Genomic DNA, 18,981 nt, shown 5'->3' on the forward strand with positions numbered 1-18,981 from the left:
AGATATCAGTGCTCTGCTTCCTGTACAGCCTGAAGAATCGTGAGCCAATTAAACCTCTTTTCTTTATAAGTTGCCCAGCCTTCGGTGTTTCTTTATAGCAACATGAGAATGGACTAACCCAAGTGACATGTTTGAACAGTGGTTGAACAATGAGATAGAAGAAATGTCTGCTCCAGGTAGCTAACTGGACTGGGTATCTTCTATAATGTCTCATTCAATCCTAAAACTATTGATTTCTATAATACATGTAAATTAGAATAAATATTCTACAATTTTATAGCAGCTTGTTAAACTCTGGTCAGGGACAGCCTCTCCAAAGAGGTATCACATACAGCAATAGGAGAGCTGAATAACAAGAAGGAGGCAGAGATGAGAAGACTGGGAAGAGCAAGCAAGGGTAACACCTACAACCTATAGATGATGATAAGCTGGACAAGTTAGGAGAAAAGCAATAAAAACCACAGGCTGGAGCATTGGGAACAAGGAGAAAGTAGTGGAAGATTAGATAAATAAATAGGCTATTTAGACTCTGAACTTCAGTTGTTTGTTCAAATTTTATTCAAGTATAAAGGAAAGCCCTGGAAAGGTAACGACATGAGTTAACTGGTGTTTTATACATGGTTGCTGCATAGGAAATGAATTATTCAAAGAAAGAATGGAAAAAAGAAGGCTCGATATTAAAGTAAACCAGATAAGAACTGCTAGTGACTTGGATTTGGTCAGCTGTAACAGCAGAAATGAAAAATAGTTATATTTGGGACATGTAAAGGCAAAAAATCTGCTGATTAATTAGGGTGTGATGAGAAAATGAGGAAATCAGGTTAAAACTTATATTCTGGGGTTGGGTATTCAGTGGATGGAGATGCCATATACTGATAAGGAGAAGACTAGAGAAAGAAAAGATATGAGGATAAGAAATGAAGATCAAGAGATCAGTTTTGTCCAAGAGAAGTTTGTGCCAGTGAGGATAATAATAGTAGGTAACACTTAGAGGTTAGTATGTATCTGGTACTCTTCTAAACATTTTACATGTATTGTCTCATGTAATATCATTTAATACTCCTAATAATCCTTTCAGATAGATATTACTACTCCTATTTTATAGATGAGAAAACTGAATCAGAGAGAGGTGAAATATCTTGGCTCCTATTACACAATAAGTGGAAGAGCAAGGGCTCAAAAACATACACTCATAACCAAATGGATTTGTGAGTCTGGAGTGCCAGGGAGATTTCAGAAAATATATTTGGTTATTATCAGCATATAGTTTTTATTTTTTTTTATTTATTTTTTTATTTTTTTAACAAGGTCTCACTCTTCAGGTCAGGCTGGAATACAGTTGGCAACATCATAGCTCCCTGCAGCTTGTAACTCCTGGACTCAGGCAATCCTTTGCCTTAGCCTTCCGGGTACCTGTGAGTACAGATGTACACCACCATGTCTGGCTAATTTTTTTATTTTGGTAGAGAAAGAGTCTTGCTATGTTGCCCAGGCTGGTCTTGAACTCCTGGCCTCAAGTAATTCCCCCACCTCAGCCTCCCAAAATGCTGGGATTACAGGTGTTAAGCCATTGTGCTCAGCCAGCATATAGATTTTTAAAGCTGAATAAGAAGGATTGTAAATAGGCAGGAACAACCATCTACCAAAGAACAGCAGCTGGAGGAGCTAGAACATAAGAAAATGGGTTAAAATGCACCATAATTAAATGGGGAGAGTAAACTTCCACTGTGGGAACAAGGGCCCAGACTGATATTACAGCATAGGCATTGATTATAATCTTACCAAATGCAAGGAGTAAAAATTTGGTAAGTAAATCACTCCAAGTTGGTACAACTTCATAGAATATCTCTAACTCAGAATTCTATGAGAAATACACCTAGTATTATATCATCTATCCTCATGTACAGAAGTCAGCTTGCACTCATCCTATTACTTTCAGGGCTTTCCTTTCCTAATTCTTCTTTATTCTCCTGAGAACAAGGAAAAACAGGAAACAAGCCCAGAATTTTGGTCCTTGGCTTGTCCCTACATACCCTTAGAGCAAACATATGTATTATAAAAGAAAATTAGAAAAACTGAATAAGAGTACTCAAATCCAAATAACCTCTGACACCATAATCAGCAGCTAATAACTACTGATAGCAGACAAGCTGTGAGGCGTGAACTTTATGTGTTTTACATAACTTATTGCTATCCAATTCTAATAAATACTCAATAAAGCAGACATAGTCATAAGCCATAATTTACTGATAAGTAAACAGAAAGGTAAAGCAGCTTTCCAAAAGGCAAAGAGACAGTAAGTACCAGTGGTAGGAACTGAAACACCAGTCTGCCCTACTCCTATTAATAACTACACTATGCAACCTAAAAATCTAGGATTCTTTTCAATGCTGAGTGTCAAGTGTTGAGAGTGACCATTGACCTTCATTTTCAAAATGAAACAGTCTGTCTTCACATTTCTAGATTTCTAAGTACATTATCAACTGACCATATCATTCTTCTTCAAAATCTCTCTTCTAGTTTCCACAAGAACATACTTTGTGGTTTACTATTTGCTTCCTATGCTGCCCTTCTAAGTTCTCATTGGTAGTTCATATTGGAAATTCAAGGGTTGGCTTAATAGTGTGCACTCATTTCTCTTTTTTAGGTTTGTTTGTTTTTGGAGATAGGGTCTTGTTCTATTGCCCAGGCTGGAGTGCAGTGGTACCATCTCAGTTCACTGCAACCTCTGCCTCCCGGGCTCAAGTGAATTCTACCCCTCTGTCTCCCAAGCAGCTGGGACTACAGGCACACACCACCATGCCCAGCTAACCTTTGGTATTCTGTGTAGACACTAGGTCTTGACATGTTCCCCAGGCTGGTCTTGAACTCAGGGACTTAAGAGATCCACCCACCTCAGCCTCCCAAAGTGCTGGGATTACAGGAGTGAGCCGCCACACCGGGCTGTGCACTCATTTCTTCACTCAACCCTCTTAGATCAAGTGATCAGAACCACAGTTATGACTTTATTTTATCTTATATATTTATTTATTTAGAGACAGAGTTTCGCTCTTGTTTTTCAGGCTGGAGTGCAATTGCTTGATCTTGGCTCACTGTAACCTCTGCCTCCCAGGTTCAAGCAATTCTGCCTCAGCCTCCCGAATAGCTGGGATTACAGGCATACATGCCACTACGCCTGGCTAATTCTGTATTTTTTTAGTAGAGATGGAGTTTCTCCATGTTGATCAGGCTGGTCTCGAACTCCCGACCTCAGGTCATCTGCCTGCCCCGGCCTCCCAAAGTGCTGAGATTACAGGCGTGAAGTTATGACGCTAAATTAACACTATCTTTATGATGAAGCCCAAATGTGTATCTCCAGATCAGATCTTTTGTATTATTTCTTGAGATCCATTAACACATCTTTAAAGGGTATGTCTAATTTGAAAGAAAATGTATAAGACCAGTAGTATATTTAAACGTTTGGAAGCATTCACTAGTAAAATCATGTGGGCCTGGGAATTCCTTTGTGGAAAAGTTCTGAACTACTGATTCAAATTATTTAGCCAACAGAATGCTCAGGTTTTTCTATTTATTCTGGTGTTAGTTTTGGTAAAATGTTTTTTAATGGAATTTATCCATTTTTTGTTTTCAAATTTCCTGACAAAATATGTTCATATCCTTCTAATATCTGTAGGTATGTAGTAAAGTTCTCTTTTTTCATTCCTGGTATCTGTAATCTATAAATTTGTTTATATTATCAGTTATTTTCCTATTACATTTAACTTATATTATTTTCTGTTATCTTTTCAAGGAACTAACTTTTGGCTTAGTTGATTTCTTTGTTCAATGTCTGCTTTATATTGCACTGATTTCTGGTCTTATTTTTACACCCTTTCTCTAATTCCTTTGAGTCTGATTTGCTCTTCTTTTCCTAGTTTCTCACATAGAAGCTTAGATAACCACTTTTCGATCAAGCATGGTGGCTCACACCTGTAATCCCAGCACTCTGGGAGACTGAGGTGAGCAGACCACTTGGGGCCAGGAGTTCGTGACCAGCCTAGCCAACACGGCAAAAACCCATCTCTACTAAAAATACAAAAATTGGCCGGGTGCGATGGCTCATGTCTGTAATCCCAGCACTTTGGGTGGCCAAGGTGGGCGGATCACGAGGTGGAGAGATTGAGACCATCCTGGCCAACATGGTGAGACCCCATCTCTACTAGAAAAAAAAAAAAAATTAGCTGGGCGTGGTGGCGTGCGCCTGTAATTCCAGCTACTCAGAAGGCTGAGGCAGGAGAATCACTTGAACCCAGGAGGCGGAGGTTGCAGTGAGCCGAGATCACGCCACTGCATTCCAGCCTGGCGAAAGAGTAAGACTCTATCTCAAAAAAAAACTAAAAAACAAAAATTAGCCAGGCATGGTGGCACAAGCCTGTAGTCCCAGCTACTTGGGAGGCTGAGGAACGAGAATTGCTTGAACCTGGGTGGCAGTGGTTGCAGTAAGCCAAGATCGCACCACTGCACTCCAGCCTGGGTGACAGAACAAGATTCTTGTCTCAAAAAAAAAAAAAAGTTTAGATAACCACTTTTCAACTCTTGCAACATATGCATTTAAATTTATAAATTTTCCTACATTCATTGCTTTAACTGTATCCTACAAGTTTCTGATATGCTGTATTTCATTAATGTTCAGTATAAAATATCATAATTTTAATAATTTATTGAAAGTAATTTATATTGTCATTTCTTTTTTGAATCATGGGTTATTCAGAAGAGTTTTGTTTAATTTCTAAATATCCAATGATTTTCTAAGTTATCTTTATGATATGCTAATTAGGTCAGCTGTTTAACAATGTTGTTTGATTTCGTGTTGCTTGTTCTGTGAGTTACTAAGAGAGATGTGTTAAAATCCACAATTTTTTCTTTTTTTTTACGTGTTTTTCTTTTTCCTTAGAAAAATGTTGAGAAAAAGAAATCTACAATTATGATGGTGGACTTATCTAGGTCTACTTTTGCTTTCCTTTTCCTTTACATATTTTGAATCAGTCATTAACTACATATAACATCAAGTGACTGGCCAGGCGTAGTGGCTCATGACTGTAAGCCTAGCACTTTGGGAGGCCAAGGAGGGTGGATCAACTGAGGTCAGAAGTTCGAGACCAGCCTGGCCAACATAGTGAAACCTCGCCTCTACTAAAAATACAAAAATTAGCTGGGAGTGGTGGAGTGCACCTCTAATCCCAGCTACTCAGGAGGTGAAGAATCGCTTGAACCTGGAGGGCGGAGGTTGCAGTGAGCCGAGATCACACCACTTCACTTCAGCCTGGCGGAAGAGCGAAATGAGACTCCATCTCAAAAAAAAAAAACAAAAAACAAAAAACATTTAGTGATTATGTTTTCCTGTTGAACTGACCCCTTTTATCATTATAATATGTCCCGTTGTATCTCTAGTAATATTTCTGGTCTTAAAGTCTATTTTGTCCTACAATTTCTTTTTTTTTTTTTTTTTCTTTTTTTTTTTTGAGACAAGTCTCACTCTCTTTCCCAGGCTGGAGTGCAGTGGCAACTATCTCGGCTCCTCCCAGGTTCAAGCACTTCTCCTACCTCAGCCTCCTCAGCAGCTGGGATTACAGGCATGCACCACCATGCCTGGCTAATTTTTGTATTTTTAGTAGAGATGTGGTTTCACCACATTGGCCAGGCTAGTCTCAGACTTCTGACCTCAAATGATCCACCCACCTTGGCCTCCCAAAGTGCTGGGATTACAGGTGTGAGCCACCATGCCTGGCCTGGCCTGAAATAATATACACCAGCTTTTATCCTTTCTCCATCTTTTTACTTTCAACCTATCTGATAATGTGGATGAATATCCCAGGCGTGTGTGTGTGTGTGTGTGTGTGTGTGTGTATGATTCTATTTATCTGAAATTTAATTAAAAATAAAATTAAGAATGATAAAAATTACGGTAGTGGTAATCTCTGAGGGGAGTTGATTGGGAAGGGGTATGAAAGAAATTTAAACACTTTATTTGTGCACTTTATGCACAATATCCTCAAGTTTTTCTATAGGTCAAGCTTTTCTTTTGTTTTACTTTTTAAGCTATAGTCTTAATTTCTCTTCTAAAATCCATTCCTCTCAGTATCTTCCATCGTTGGAAATGGTACCTACAAAGTACCCATCAGCTCTAGCCAGAGGTCACTTACTCATTGAGAGTCCATCAATAAAGTTCGTGGATGATTTACCCCCAGAAATATATCTCATAATCACCTGGATCCCCCACAACCTCTACTGCCACTCCAGTGCTTCAGTTTACCTCAACATTTCACTTCAATTAAAAAAAAAGCGACTTAACTCATCTCCCAGATTCCACTCGTACCCTCTGCTATCCCTTCTCCTCAAGGTAATCAATGCAATCTTTTAAAAACATAAGTCATATCCTCTGCTTAAAATAATATCACAGTGCCACTAATTTTTATAAAAGCCAAACTCAACTTGGCTTACAAGCCCTGAACAATAACCCCGTCTGTTCTCTAAGTTCATTTCATGTTACTCTCCTTAGTTCATCATAATCCAATAGCACTTACCTGTTTTCAATTATTTCACCAAATCAAACTCTTTCCTATCTCATGGCCTATAATATTCATCATCCAAACTCCTCATCAAGGTAACATTTATTTCAGGTCATCTCTCAAAATTTAAGTTTCTTAGAGAGGTGTTCATGAATTCACAAATTCAAAATCCACTACTACTTTCTCTCATAGGACCCATTCACTTATTTATAACACATAGCCCATTTATCTATGTCATATAAATAGATACACATATATATGCACACACAATATGTATGTATGCACATATGTATGAATATGTGTATAGAGAATCAGGAATACATCTGTCTAGTTTATCATTAGATCCACTCCAAACACCAAGCACAGAGTCTGACACATGTTCTGTGTTCAACAAATACTTCTTAAATAAATCAAAAAATGGATGAATAAATGATCTTAAGACACTCAACTCAAGACCCAGGAGAAAACATTTAATTCCACTATTCTCCATATCATCAGCTGCCTTACCTGGGAAATTAAAATGCCTTAAATAGCAGGCTTAAACATCAAGTAGTTGAAGAATCACAGACTCACAAATTACACAAGAAATGGACAAAATTATGAAGATTCCACTCCACAAAAGTTAAGGGTTTCAATATATTCATGAAAAGTACAAACTCACAAATCCCTAATGGTGAATAGAGACATGAAGACCTTATGAGTGCAGAGAAGGGAAAAATTCAACAAGTTATGTGGATAAACCAGTGAGCTTGAGACATAGAGATACAATCTATTCTTTCAGATCTAAAAAGTTTATCGGGATCGACTGACAACATCAGGTTTATCTTCAGGCAGAAACCAACAGAAATATTACCTTACCTAAGACAGTAACGTGCTGAAAAGCAGAATCTAAGTTTTAATAGTATCCTTATAAAGTATCTCCAGTTATTACTGATCAAAAGCCTCCACAAACTACAAAGAGGGCAATGTGCTAGGGACAGTCTCATAGTTAAGAACTCATCTCTGCCCTGTAAGCATATTCAGTGAGAAATTTACTGACCTTTACCCCATATTTTACTTTTCCAGCATAATGTTTTATAATGAAAGCAGGCTCCATCACGGCTGGAAATTCGATGTAAGAATTATCTTCATGTTGATGCTTAAACTTGTCTAGCAATGTTTGATTTGTAGCCTGTGGAAAGCTGAATTTAAAAAAAGAAAAAAGAAAAAATAACACTACAGAAAGATGAGAAAGATACGGTAATTAGTACAGTCCTTTTCAAAGTACATTATAATTACATTGTCATCTTACACATAAAGCAGTTTACAAAAGTTTTCACCTATATTATCTAATCTGATTCTCATAACAAGCTAAAAAGTAATAATAAATATTGGTATTACTATTTTACAGATGAGGAATAAAAAATTATGATTTGCCTATACTCATACTTTGCAAGTAGCAGTACCAAGAAACTAACTCATCACATATTTAGCTTAGATTGCATTGTTCTGAACTACTGTAAAACCCAAAGGAAAATAAAATCCAAATCATATACTCTTTGGGGCCAACAACTTCCAAATAAGAGAACAATATCTCGATTCTTATAGGTCCTAAAAGTCCATAAAAATTATTTGACTTCCTATTCCTTCATGCATAAATAAGTAGCCGTTTTTTTACTATACCAATTATTATTTGTACTCATTGACTGTATTGATCAATTGAGCACTTAATATCCAGGGATCACACAAAAAATATCTATTATTTAATTGTATAATAGGAAATATGGAAATACAAAAGTTCAAAAGAGGAAAAAATTATTAATGGTGTAAATAATGAAAAGGTTCACACAGGACATAGGAGGTGTTAAGATTGTGATGTTAAAGGCTGGGAAGAGTTTCAAATAGAGAAAATATCATTGACAAAAAAGGAGAAAGAAAGTTTCAGAAAATAGCTTCATTTAATGGTAGCTGAAATATGAAAAATAATGTGACATGATGTTGTAAAGTTGCTTAATACAAATCTAACGTGCAAAAATCATTCCAAAATTACAACAAACATAGTTAATTACACAGTATGCACTGCAAACCATACAGAGAATGGCCTTTGGCATCAGATAATCATAGTTTAGATTACTCATTCTATCAGTGACCTGGGGCAAACTAGGCAACCTTCTTTGAGAAGAGGTCTTATAACCCACAAAATGAGATAACAGTTATCACAGTGCCAGTAGAATTAAATAAAACTAGTAAAAACATCTAGCAACAGCAGGCATCCTCTAGGGATTAAACAAACATTATCGACTTTATGTTGCCAACACTGATATTTTCCTGGTCACCTTGGCCTGCTTTTGTATTCAAATAATATCTCTTCCTCAAAACATCTCCACCGTCTAGCTCACTCCAAAACTTTAAAGCCATTTTACAATGGAATATAACTTACTATTTCAAACAGAGACAACAGCACAGCTCCTATTAACAGTCTCACTAATCTTCTTTCAAGTCACCAAAGCATATTATCAAAATAAATTTTCCTATAATATTGCTTTAATCGTTTCCCTTCTGCTCCGAAATGCATAGATCACCAAAGCAAAAAGACTTGACTCCAAGCTCCTAAGCATAGGCCAACTCAACCTCTGCAAACCTATGTCTCACTACTTCACAGCAGTGTGCCTCTCTTAAGGCAGGATGCTCACTTCATCATCTCTAGGTCAAGGTTTATTTGCCTTCTAATCATCTGAGTAATTGAAAAGCTTACGATATATTTTCCCTTACTCTTAAATGGATAATAGAAATTTTCAAAGGAAGGAAGACAGACAAGAAAACAGTCTTTACTTGAAACTAAAAACAATGGAAAGTTCCTGTATTCAACAGACATTTATGGATACCCATTACATTACCAGGCAAAAAAAAAAAAAAAAAAAAGGAACAAAAGAAAATCATTCGTTATTGCTCATATCAAAGCTCTTAACCTAGTGTTCCCCAAAGACTGTCTGGCAGGGTAGTGTCAGGAGAACTTCTGGAGATTTGAAAACTACCAATGCCTGGACCCCACCTACTGCAATTCTGACTTGATTAGGTGGATGACCTAGCATCAGTGGTATTTACAAAGTCCCAAGGTAATTCTTATAAGCAGACAAGATTCACAAAATGCTGCCCTAAATGAATGCTCTAATCCTAACTTCAGTCACTGTTAAAATGTAGACTGATTCAACAGATCTGGAATGAAAGCTTGAGATTCTACATTTCTAACAAGAATCAAAGTGGTCCACTGCTGCTGATAGAAGATGACACTTTCAATACTATGGGAAGATTGATAATATTCCTAACATCCTATTCATATGTAAATCTGACACAATATTCCTCCTTCCTCAATGCCACCCTACATCCTACAGAATCTCGCTTAAGTAACCTGCCCCATATCATACAGCCATTAAGTAGGAGAGAAAGGCTAAACCAAGACCTCTGATTCTAAACCCATACACCTAGAGCACTACAAACACATTGCATGAAGAACACAGTTAAGGATATATTTGACATTATATATTCCCTATAAAAAATATTTTTAGAGAAAAAATACTCAAGGTAAGTCCCAAAATAGTTCTTCCCACATGTGACTAACTTATTTTCAATCTAGTTTTTTTACACGTAAATGGCAGAGAAAAAATATTTCATGCCTTTGCATCTTCTGGAATGTTAAAGCACAGAGATTCTTTACCAGGACAGGTAATAACTACAGGACTGACTCATAAAAAGGTTATTCAGTCTAGTATCCTACCCACAACAATATGCTGACAGATGATGCAAAGTAATTATAATAATAGGAAATTATATTAATTGTTAAAGCAGCTGCCAATCAGCTCTAATAATTATAAAGTTCTTCATTTTATTGAGCCAGAATTTATCTCCCTGAAATTTATGGCCACATGGCTTAACCCCAGTAGCTTTCAGGTCATAGCAAAGAAGTGACATTCTCGGCCAGGCTTGGCGGCTCATGCCTGTAATCCCCAGCACTTTGGGAGGCCGAGGCGGGTGGATCACAAGGTCAGGAGACAGAGACCATCCTGGCTAACACAGTGAAACTGCATCTCTACTAAAAAAATACAAAAAAATTAGCCGGGCGTGGGGGTGGGCACCTGTCCCAGCTGCTTGGGAGGCTGAGGCAGGAGAATGGCGTGAACCCGGGAAGCGGAGCTTGCAGTGAACCGAGATTGCACCACTGCACTCCAGCCTGCACGACAGAGCAAGACTCTGTCTCAAAAAAAAAAAAAAAAGTGACATTCTCATTATTGGGTTAAAATCTATGTGAAGTAGCAACTGGTCAGGAAATTATAGTCTTTGTATAATAAGATGTGCATTCAATGAAATTTTGTTTAAAGAATGACAGGACAGGCACAGTGATTCTCATATGTAATCCCAGCACTTTGGGAGGCTAAGGTGGGAGGACAGCTTGAGTCCAGGAGTTTAAGACCAGCCTGGGCAACAAAGTTGAGTCCTTGTATCTAAAAAAACATTTTAAAATTAGCCAGATGTGGTGGTACGTGCCTGTAGTCCCAGCTACTCAGGAGGCCGAGGCGAGAAGATCACTCAAGCCCATAAATTCAAGGCTTCAGTGAGCCATAACCGCACCACGGCATTCCAGCCTGAGCTACAGAGCAAGACCCTGTCTCAAAAAAAAAAAAAAAAAAAAAAAAAAAAAAAAAAAAAAAAAAAAAAAAAGGAAAGTAATTCTACTACCTCAGTTGCTGTTTACAAACACCTTAAGATATATAGGACAGAACATCAACATTTATCACTGTCATTTGCCTTTTGCATGTAAGAAAACTGAGGACTAAGGATATTATGAGATCTGCCAAGGGTAGTTTTGATATATACAGTTGTGATACTACAATTATATACATATATGTTTTCATCCATGGCTCCTGGCTCATAACTCCCACAGCCCTTGATGGAGTCTTCTGTTATAATGTTGGGGTGCATTAGGCCTCAGGAGCAGGCCTCGGGAAACAGAATCTCTCTCTCTAACCTTCTTCTGTTCCCCTTTTACCTGCCCAAGGGAGGCCTCAAATATGACTGCAGATTAAAAGACCCTCATTCCAGAAAAGGTCCCTCCTCTCCATATTCTGAAGGAAAAAATGCTGCACAAGAAGCCAAGAAGAATCTGGACAGACAGGCCTTGCTGGGTTTCCCACTCAGTCTATCAGTATAAGATCATGTTCTTTTGTCCAATCACATTTCTACACCATTGTCAATAATGCCTATGTAATGAAGCCTCCATAAAAACCCAAAAGGACAGCACTTGGAGAGCTTCCAGATAGCTGAACATATGGGTGTTCCTCAAAGGTAGAGTACCCAAGAAGGACATGGAGACTCTCTACTCCTTCCCCCATACCTTGCCCTACACATCTTTTCATTGTATCCTTTGCAATATCCTTTATAATACACTGGGGTAAATCTAAGTAAGTGTTTCCCTGAGTTCTGCAAGCCACTCCAGCAAATTAATTGAACTCAAGGAGAAGCTGGTTGGTCAGAAGTTCTGGAAGAGTAGACTATTCACTGGTGTCTGAAGGTGGGGTGTGGTGCAGTTTTGGGGACTGAGTCCTCGATCTGTGGGATTTGATGCTAGCTCCAGGTAGATAGTATCAAATCTGAATTAGAGGATACCCAGTTGGTGTCCACTGCTTGCTGGAGGGGAAAACCCCACACACATTTGGTCACAGATGTCTTCATGTTGACTGTTATGGTGTGCGAGCAGAGGAAAACATGGTTTTAATGTTTTTCCCAAATAACTGGTGTCAGAGAAGTGAGATTTGCTAAAAAGGCCCTGGCTCACTGAAACATGTGGTTTGGGAAGAAAAAGGATAAAAGGGTAGAAGATGAGAAACCTTTGTTCTGGTGTGGCCACACGGTCACCCAAGGTATGAAGCCATAGTTGCTATGCTCAGTTATTAAAGGTAAAAGTAATCAGTGGAATTTAGAGATGGTTCCAACTCCTGGGGAACTGGTTCACTGGCTGCATAAGGAAATGCAAACTAATAAGAAAAAATGAACTGGCTGTTATAAATAAACAGCCATAAAACTAGCTATTATAAATAAATAATCCCTTAATTATTGTTATTTATAATAGCTAAAATGAAATTTAAAGAAAGTACTGTGTTGGTCCTTGAAGCTGGATCAAGCTCAGATCTTAGTCTGTTTGAGCTCAGGCTGCTAGCCTCAAAGACACCCTCCAAGGACAGAATTGTGCAGGGACAACAAAGTACCTCTGAGACATGTGGTTACCAAGAAGGCAGTCAATGTGGAAGAAGGGCAAAACGAAGTAACTACAGAAACTGGAGGGCATAGTGTGAAGGAATATTTCCATTTTGTAGATTGATATCATTAGCTTCCTAAAGAATCTTTACTAAAATGGATTATGAGAGTAACTACATTAGGAGAAGTAGCTCTGGTTTTAAATGCTACAGTGGAAAACATGTTTGGGTTGATGTAGGACACACAGCTCACTACTAAAGCAATCTCAGACATCTATACATGATTGAGACACAAAGGAGGTTATTCCCAAGGGAACAGCCAGCATAGTGGACTGGATAAAAGCCACTGTATGATCTTTTTACTCTAGGAAGGAGGATTGCCCAACTCTCCCGAGAAATGCCAAGCAGAACCACCCAGATGAAGCAGCTGATATGCTTCATATGCAAGCTACATAAGACTAGCTTTATGATGATAAGGATATTCGCCCAATGAATGTGTCTGTTATCTATTTATGGGGTTACAGTAAATGCTATAGTTAAGGGGGTCCCTTCTACATAGGTCCATTAAATGAGCAGATATGGGGGTACTACAGCAGTGCTGAGAAGGGCTAAATCTAGACAGTCCTCTTGCACCTTCTCTCAAGCACAAAATGCCAGTAAGAACTGTTCTGTTTGTCAGCAAGAGTCTGAGACTTCCAATGGCTATGTGGCAGTTTCCCTGGTGGGAAGACCCTGAATGTAGATGGTAAGTGAGACCAATGCTGGTAACCCTGGGGGACTACAAATGGGTCTTGACACGAATAGTCATTGACTCTGAAGTGAGCTTTCCTTACCCAGTGGAAGATGCAAATGCTCAAAGTGCCATTTAAAAAACAAAAAACAAACAAACAAAAAACAGAAAATATTGCATGGATTTGGACAACCATCATCTTTTCAGAATGAGAAACACATTGTATAGCCTACGATGTCCAACAAAGGGAAAAAAAATCCTCCTCAGAGTAACAGTTTGATGAAGAAGCAGAATGGGCAATTAAAACACTGGTTGTCTAAAACAGGGGAAGATAAAAGAATGAAGGGCTGGCTTGCACACTTTCATGAGTGTGTGCTCACACTCAACATTAGTGGGACTAAAGGAGCATCCCCTTAGATTTTTCTTATTTTCCTGGTTCATCTGGGAAAGAGGGGTTGGGGAGGATGCCGGTATAACTATCCAATTCTTGCCAAGGGAGGAGTACACCGGAATAACAACTATAATTTTTTTCTTCCCCAGATGACCTCAAAAAGAAAAAACTTTTTTTCTCTCACCTACCAGATGCAGTGGTCCTAGGACCAGGGCTGCAACTGCAAGCGCTGGAAGCAGGGATGATTTCTAAGCAAGAAACTGTAACTACATTTTTTTTTTTTTTTGAGACGGAGTCTTGCTCTGTAGCCCAGGCTGGAGTACAGTGGCCAGATCTCAGCTCACTGCAAGGTCCGCCTCCCGGGTTCACGCCATTCTCCTGCCTCAGCCTCCCGAGTAGCTGGGACTACAGGCGCCTGCCCCCTCGCCCGGCTAAGTTTTTGTATTTTTAGTAGAGACGGGGTTTCACCGTGTTAGCCAGGATGGTCTCGATCTCCTGACCTCGTGATCCACCCGTCTCGGCCTCCCAAAGTGCTGGGATTACAGGCTTGAGCCACCGCGCCCGGCTGTAACTACATTTTTAAACCTTAAGTCAAAATTCCTAAGGGCATGATGGTGATGGGTTGTACTTTCACTCTATCTAGCAAAATTGGGGCTAAGAGTGAAAGCAACTATTTTTCCTGGCCATAAAAACAGCTCACTAGTTCTGCATCCATGTAATTTACCCTATCTAAAGGGGAGTGGTACTGAGGAGGAGGTACTTGCTAGACCAGAATTGCTGTTTGCATTCTAACCACCAGCACAGTGGCAATTCTTAATGTGCCTTCCAAAGGAGGAAAAGTTTGGGAACTAATGGAGAGGAGGAATAGTAGCTGAGGGTAAAGATATGAATAAATGGGTTATACATTGAGGGAAATCTAACATTACATTAACACATTTAAAGAAGCTCAGAGCAAGAGATGACATTGTCTTTTAGCTCAGTTATAAGAGATGCTCGAAAGGTAAAAGTTGTATGTTTGCGGAGACCGCTCCTGCTTCTAGAATCTGACAAGATTGAAAGGAAGTCTGCAAACTTGAGTGGTCTCTCCCTGGGACACATATTCATACAATATGATAATGAACTGGACTAATTACTAATGACTGAATGGGAGTCCAGTAATGCAGCAGTATGTTTGAGTTGTATATTCTTTTGATGATGTAAAGGATCCATGTTTGAAAGCCAGGGCGTGGCCTGTGACATGATTTTATCTTTTTTGTGTGTGTGTGTGTGTGTGTGTGTGTGTGTAGGTTTTCATCCATGGTTCCTGGCTTATGAACTACCATAGCCCTTGGTGTACTCTTTTGTTATAATGTTGGGGTGCTTTAGGTCTCAGGAGCAGGTCACAAGAGCAAGCTGCAGGAAACAGAATCTTTCTCTCTGTCTCCTGTCTTCCTTTTACCTGCCCAAGGAAGGTCTCGAATCTGATTGTGCAGCAAAAGATCCTCATTCCAGAAAGGGTCCCGCCCCATACTCTAAAGAAAAGAATGCTGCACAGAGAGGCCAAGAAGAATCTAGACAAACAGGCCTCACTGGGTTTCCCACTCAGTCTATTAGTATGAGATCATACTTTTTTTCCAATCACATTTCTACACAGTTGTCAATAATGCCTATGTAATGAAGCCTCCATAAAAACCCCAAAAAACAGCATTCGGAAAGCTTCTGAATAGCTGAACATGTGGGAGTTCCTAGAGGGTGGTACACCCAGGGAGGACATGGAGGCTCTGTGCTCCTTCCCTCATCCTATGCATCTCCTCACTGTTTCGTTTTCCCTGAGTTTTGCAAGCTGCTCGGGCAAATTAAATGAACTCAAGGAGAAGCTGGTTGGTCAGAAGTTCTGGAAGCATGGGTTATTGGCTGGTATCTGAAGGCGGGGTGGGGTGCAGTTTTGGGGACTGAGCCCTTGATCTGTGGGATCTGATGCTACCTCCAGGTAGATAGTGTCAAATGTGAATAGAGGATACCCAGCTGGTGTCTACTGCTTGTTAGTGGGGGAAAAAACCCCACATATTTGGTCACAGAAGTCTTCTGTGTTTGTTACTGTGGTGTGAGAGCAGAGGAAAAACATGGTTTGAGAGTTTTTCTGTAACAGTAGTTAATAGAAATGGGATACAAATCCTGGACTTCTGACTCTAACACCTAAATATTACAGGGAAGCAATGTAATACTTCAAAGCACAAGTTTATTAGTCAGAAATACTTGACAGGTTTGAATCTCAGGTCCCCCATTTCCTACCTATATAATCTTTTCTCTTGGATTGTTTCTTAAATGTTTTTTTTGTTACTATAAAATTCCCCGAACAAAAAAAAGTGCTTATCATTGCATTATCAACCACAATGGTTCTCAACACTGAATATCAAAATCACCTATAAAGCCTTCCCAAATAAACATATACCAGAGGTAAGGTATACAAACAGTGAATTACAAACCTTACAATTTTATGAGATAATAATTATGTTGGGGCACACAGAGTAATGCAAGAAACTTGTACAAAACTCTGGACAGAAAATTAAGGTACTTTTTACTTGTGTTAACAACATTTTAATTTCTTTAGATTAATGGAAGTTGACTAGTGATAGAGTAGGTCAGAGTGACACTAAACTGTTAGCAGTCTTCTTTCTGTTAGTTTTTTATTCTACCACCTTACACAATCATCTTACCTCTAATAGTAAATCTTTAATACTTTCTATCCTGTTATAATGAGTATCAAATTAAACTAGAAATCAGGTAAACAAATTCAATTTCTAAATTTTTTACTAAAAAGTCATAAAAACTTCACAACCTCCTCATCTCAGTTTCTCCAAATCTAGATTTGCCATCTCTTAGGATAATCAACTACATTTTATAGATTGTTGAGAATACTCTGAAGAATGCTACATAAAGCATTATTTCTGAAGCATATATTTAACTCAGTTACATTGAACAGTGCTGACAAGGAATAGTAAATAACTGGCAGATGTTGCCACTTACACTGCACGATCATGGTAGACATTACTAATTTACCATAATATTCTTTTTTCTGTTTTTTCGGAGACAAAGTCTTGCTCTGTTGCCCAGGCTGGACTATAGTGCAGTGGCACCATCTTGGCTCACTGCAACTTCTATCTCCTGGGTTCAAGCGATTCTCATGCCTCAGACTCCTGAGTAGCTGGGATTATAGGCCTGCACTACCATGCCCAGCTAATTTTTGTATTTTCAGCACAGACAGGATTTCACCATGTTGGCCAGGCTGGTCTCAAACTTCTGTCCTCAAGTGATCCTCCCGCCTTGGCATCCCAAAGTCAGGAGTTTACAGACATAAGCCACCACATTCAGCCTATCACGATATTCTTTTCCGCTGAACATGAAAACTGCAAACACATCTCATACGTGAAGCTCAATTTACAAAGAAAGAAACATGTAACCAAAAAAACAAATTCAACAAGTCTGACATCAATGTGTATAGAACAAATATAGAAGAAATTAAGAAAAAAATGAATTCAAGTAATGAAGTCCATCCTAATTACCTAGAAACACACAGATATAAAAAAAATTGTACACACACACACACACAAAATTGGCTCTTTATTTGGTAATGTAAGAAAAAAGTTTAAACTTAAAAGGACATAAAAAGCCAAAACAGCCAATAACAAAATTGAAAAGAGTCACACTCACTTGCTTTCTTCATCCAAAAGATGAAGCAGTCCTGTTGGTTTTTTGCTAATAAGATTTATACAGCAGGTATTATCAATGTAATCTATGTTGTGCCAGCTGATACCTTCAGTTCTATATTCCTCCTAGAAAAACCAAAAAACAAAATAACAATTTATTCATCTTGCAGAAAACAGGTATATAATATATACTGAAAAGCTTTTACCCTGCTTAAAATTCTAAGCTTTTTAAAAAGCACCAATCCACACAATGAAAGAATGTATATTTTCAGTTGTATAAATCTTAATACAATGTATTTGTTTTCTCTTAAAAGGACACGCCACAAAATTTGTTAGAATCCTAGTTCTGAGTTCATTCTAATCAAAATGTAGGGCTAGATTTGTTTTAGTCTTACTATCTGATGACTCCACTAAGTAAATACATACAATGAAGAAAGAAGGCTAGTATCTCCCACATGACTTTAAGTCATCAAAAAGGACTATATCTCCTAGATTATCAACAATGAATTTTATGAAACAATTTCTGGGAAAAGTGGGACCCCATCACCCTCCAGTAATTATATGGAATTCATACACACTTAACTTTGGCAAAATAAAATCCTTAGGACATTTTTTTTTTAAGAAAAGGTTTTGAATTCTAGGGTTAAAAAACTTGAGGTTCAGGTCTTGAGTAACTACTTAAAATCATCTTACAAAGCACTCCATTTTTTCTTATTCTTTCCTGTACTGAGATATATTCTTTTATTCATCCCTGTGATACTTTTACTTTTTAGATGGTTTTTTTCAGGAAAAATGCACCTGAGAATGTAAAGAAGATATGTCTCTGCACTGTAGTGATATTTGGGCATCAACTAAAATATCCCATGTACCTAATTTTTTAGCATTCACTTACAGTACTTGTACAAGTCAACTACCAATCTGCAAATAGTGATTTTGAACTTCTTTTTTGTTGCTCTTTTTGATTTTGAAATTTCATCATTCTTTCTGTATTCATTATTATCCAGTAAAGAAGAATGAACCCTAACATAAACTATAGTTACTCTAACTAGGAAAGGTAAATACTTAATTCTTTTATTTTAATTAACAATTTCACATGTAAGAAATTGTCATATAAAGGTCACTCTCAAATGGTAGTAAGAAAGGGATTTCCCCCAATTTTTTGCAGCATGAAAAATATACACACTAGATAGTATGAGCATAATGATTTTTATAGGCATTACTAGAAGTCCAAAAGTCCTCCTCATCATCTCTTCCCAAGGACTATCCAAACCCTCCTACCTAAAGTTAGCTTCTAATACAATTAATAAGATTCCCCTATTTATAAATAGTATCTGAATGGAATCACATAACACATATTCATTTTGTCTCTCTCTTTTCTTTTTTCACTCAACTAATGTTT

At 38.1% G+C, this 18,981-nt stretch overlaps 1 protein-coding gene and 1 long non-coding RNA gene across 32 annotated transcripts in view; one reads left to right on the forward strand and one right to left on the reverse strand.

The window, feature by feature from the left end:
- Positions 1-18,981, reverse strand: part of MYO9A (myosin IXA) — a 306,752-nt gene that overhangs the window by 153,553 nt on the left and 134,218 nt on the right. For all 31 annotated transcript variants that reach the window (XM_077939666.1, XM_077939675.1, XM_077939671.1 and 28 more), the window contains 2 exons: positions 17,587-17,708; positions 7,588-7,729 (listed from right to left, as the gene is read on the reverse strand). In XM_077939666.1, the coding sequence (XP_077795792.1) occupies positions 7,588-7,729; positions 17,587-17,708 (264 nt within the window). The remainder of the gene's footprint in view (positions 1-7,587; positions 7,730-17,586; positions 17,709-18,981) is intronic.
- The window catches only part of LOC144329952 (uncharacterized), a 38,478-nt gene continuing 22,359 nt past the window's right edge, over positions 2,863-18,981 (forward strand). Inside the window, exons 1-2 of the long non-coding RNA XR_013395705.1 lie at positions 2,863-3,087; positions 5,302-5,732. This is a non-coding gene — a long non-coding RNA (uncharacterized LOC144329952). The remainder of the gene's footprint in view (positions 3,088-5,301; positions 5,733-18,981) is intronic.

This window comes from Macaca mulatta, chromosome 7 (assembly GCF_049350105.2).
Source record: "Macaca mulatta isolate MMU2019108-1 chromosome 7, T2T-MMU8v2.0, whole genome shotgun sequence".
NCBI lineage: Eukaryota > Metazoa > Chordata > Mammalia > Primates > Cercopithecidae > Macaca > Macaca mulatta.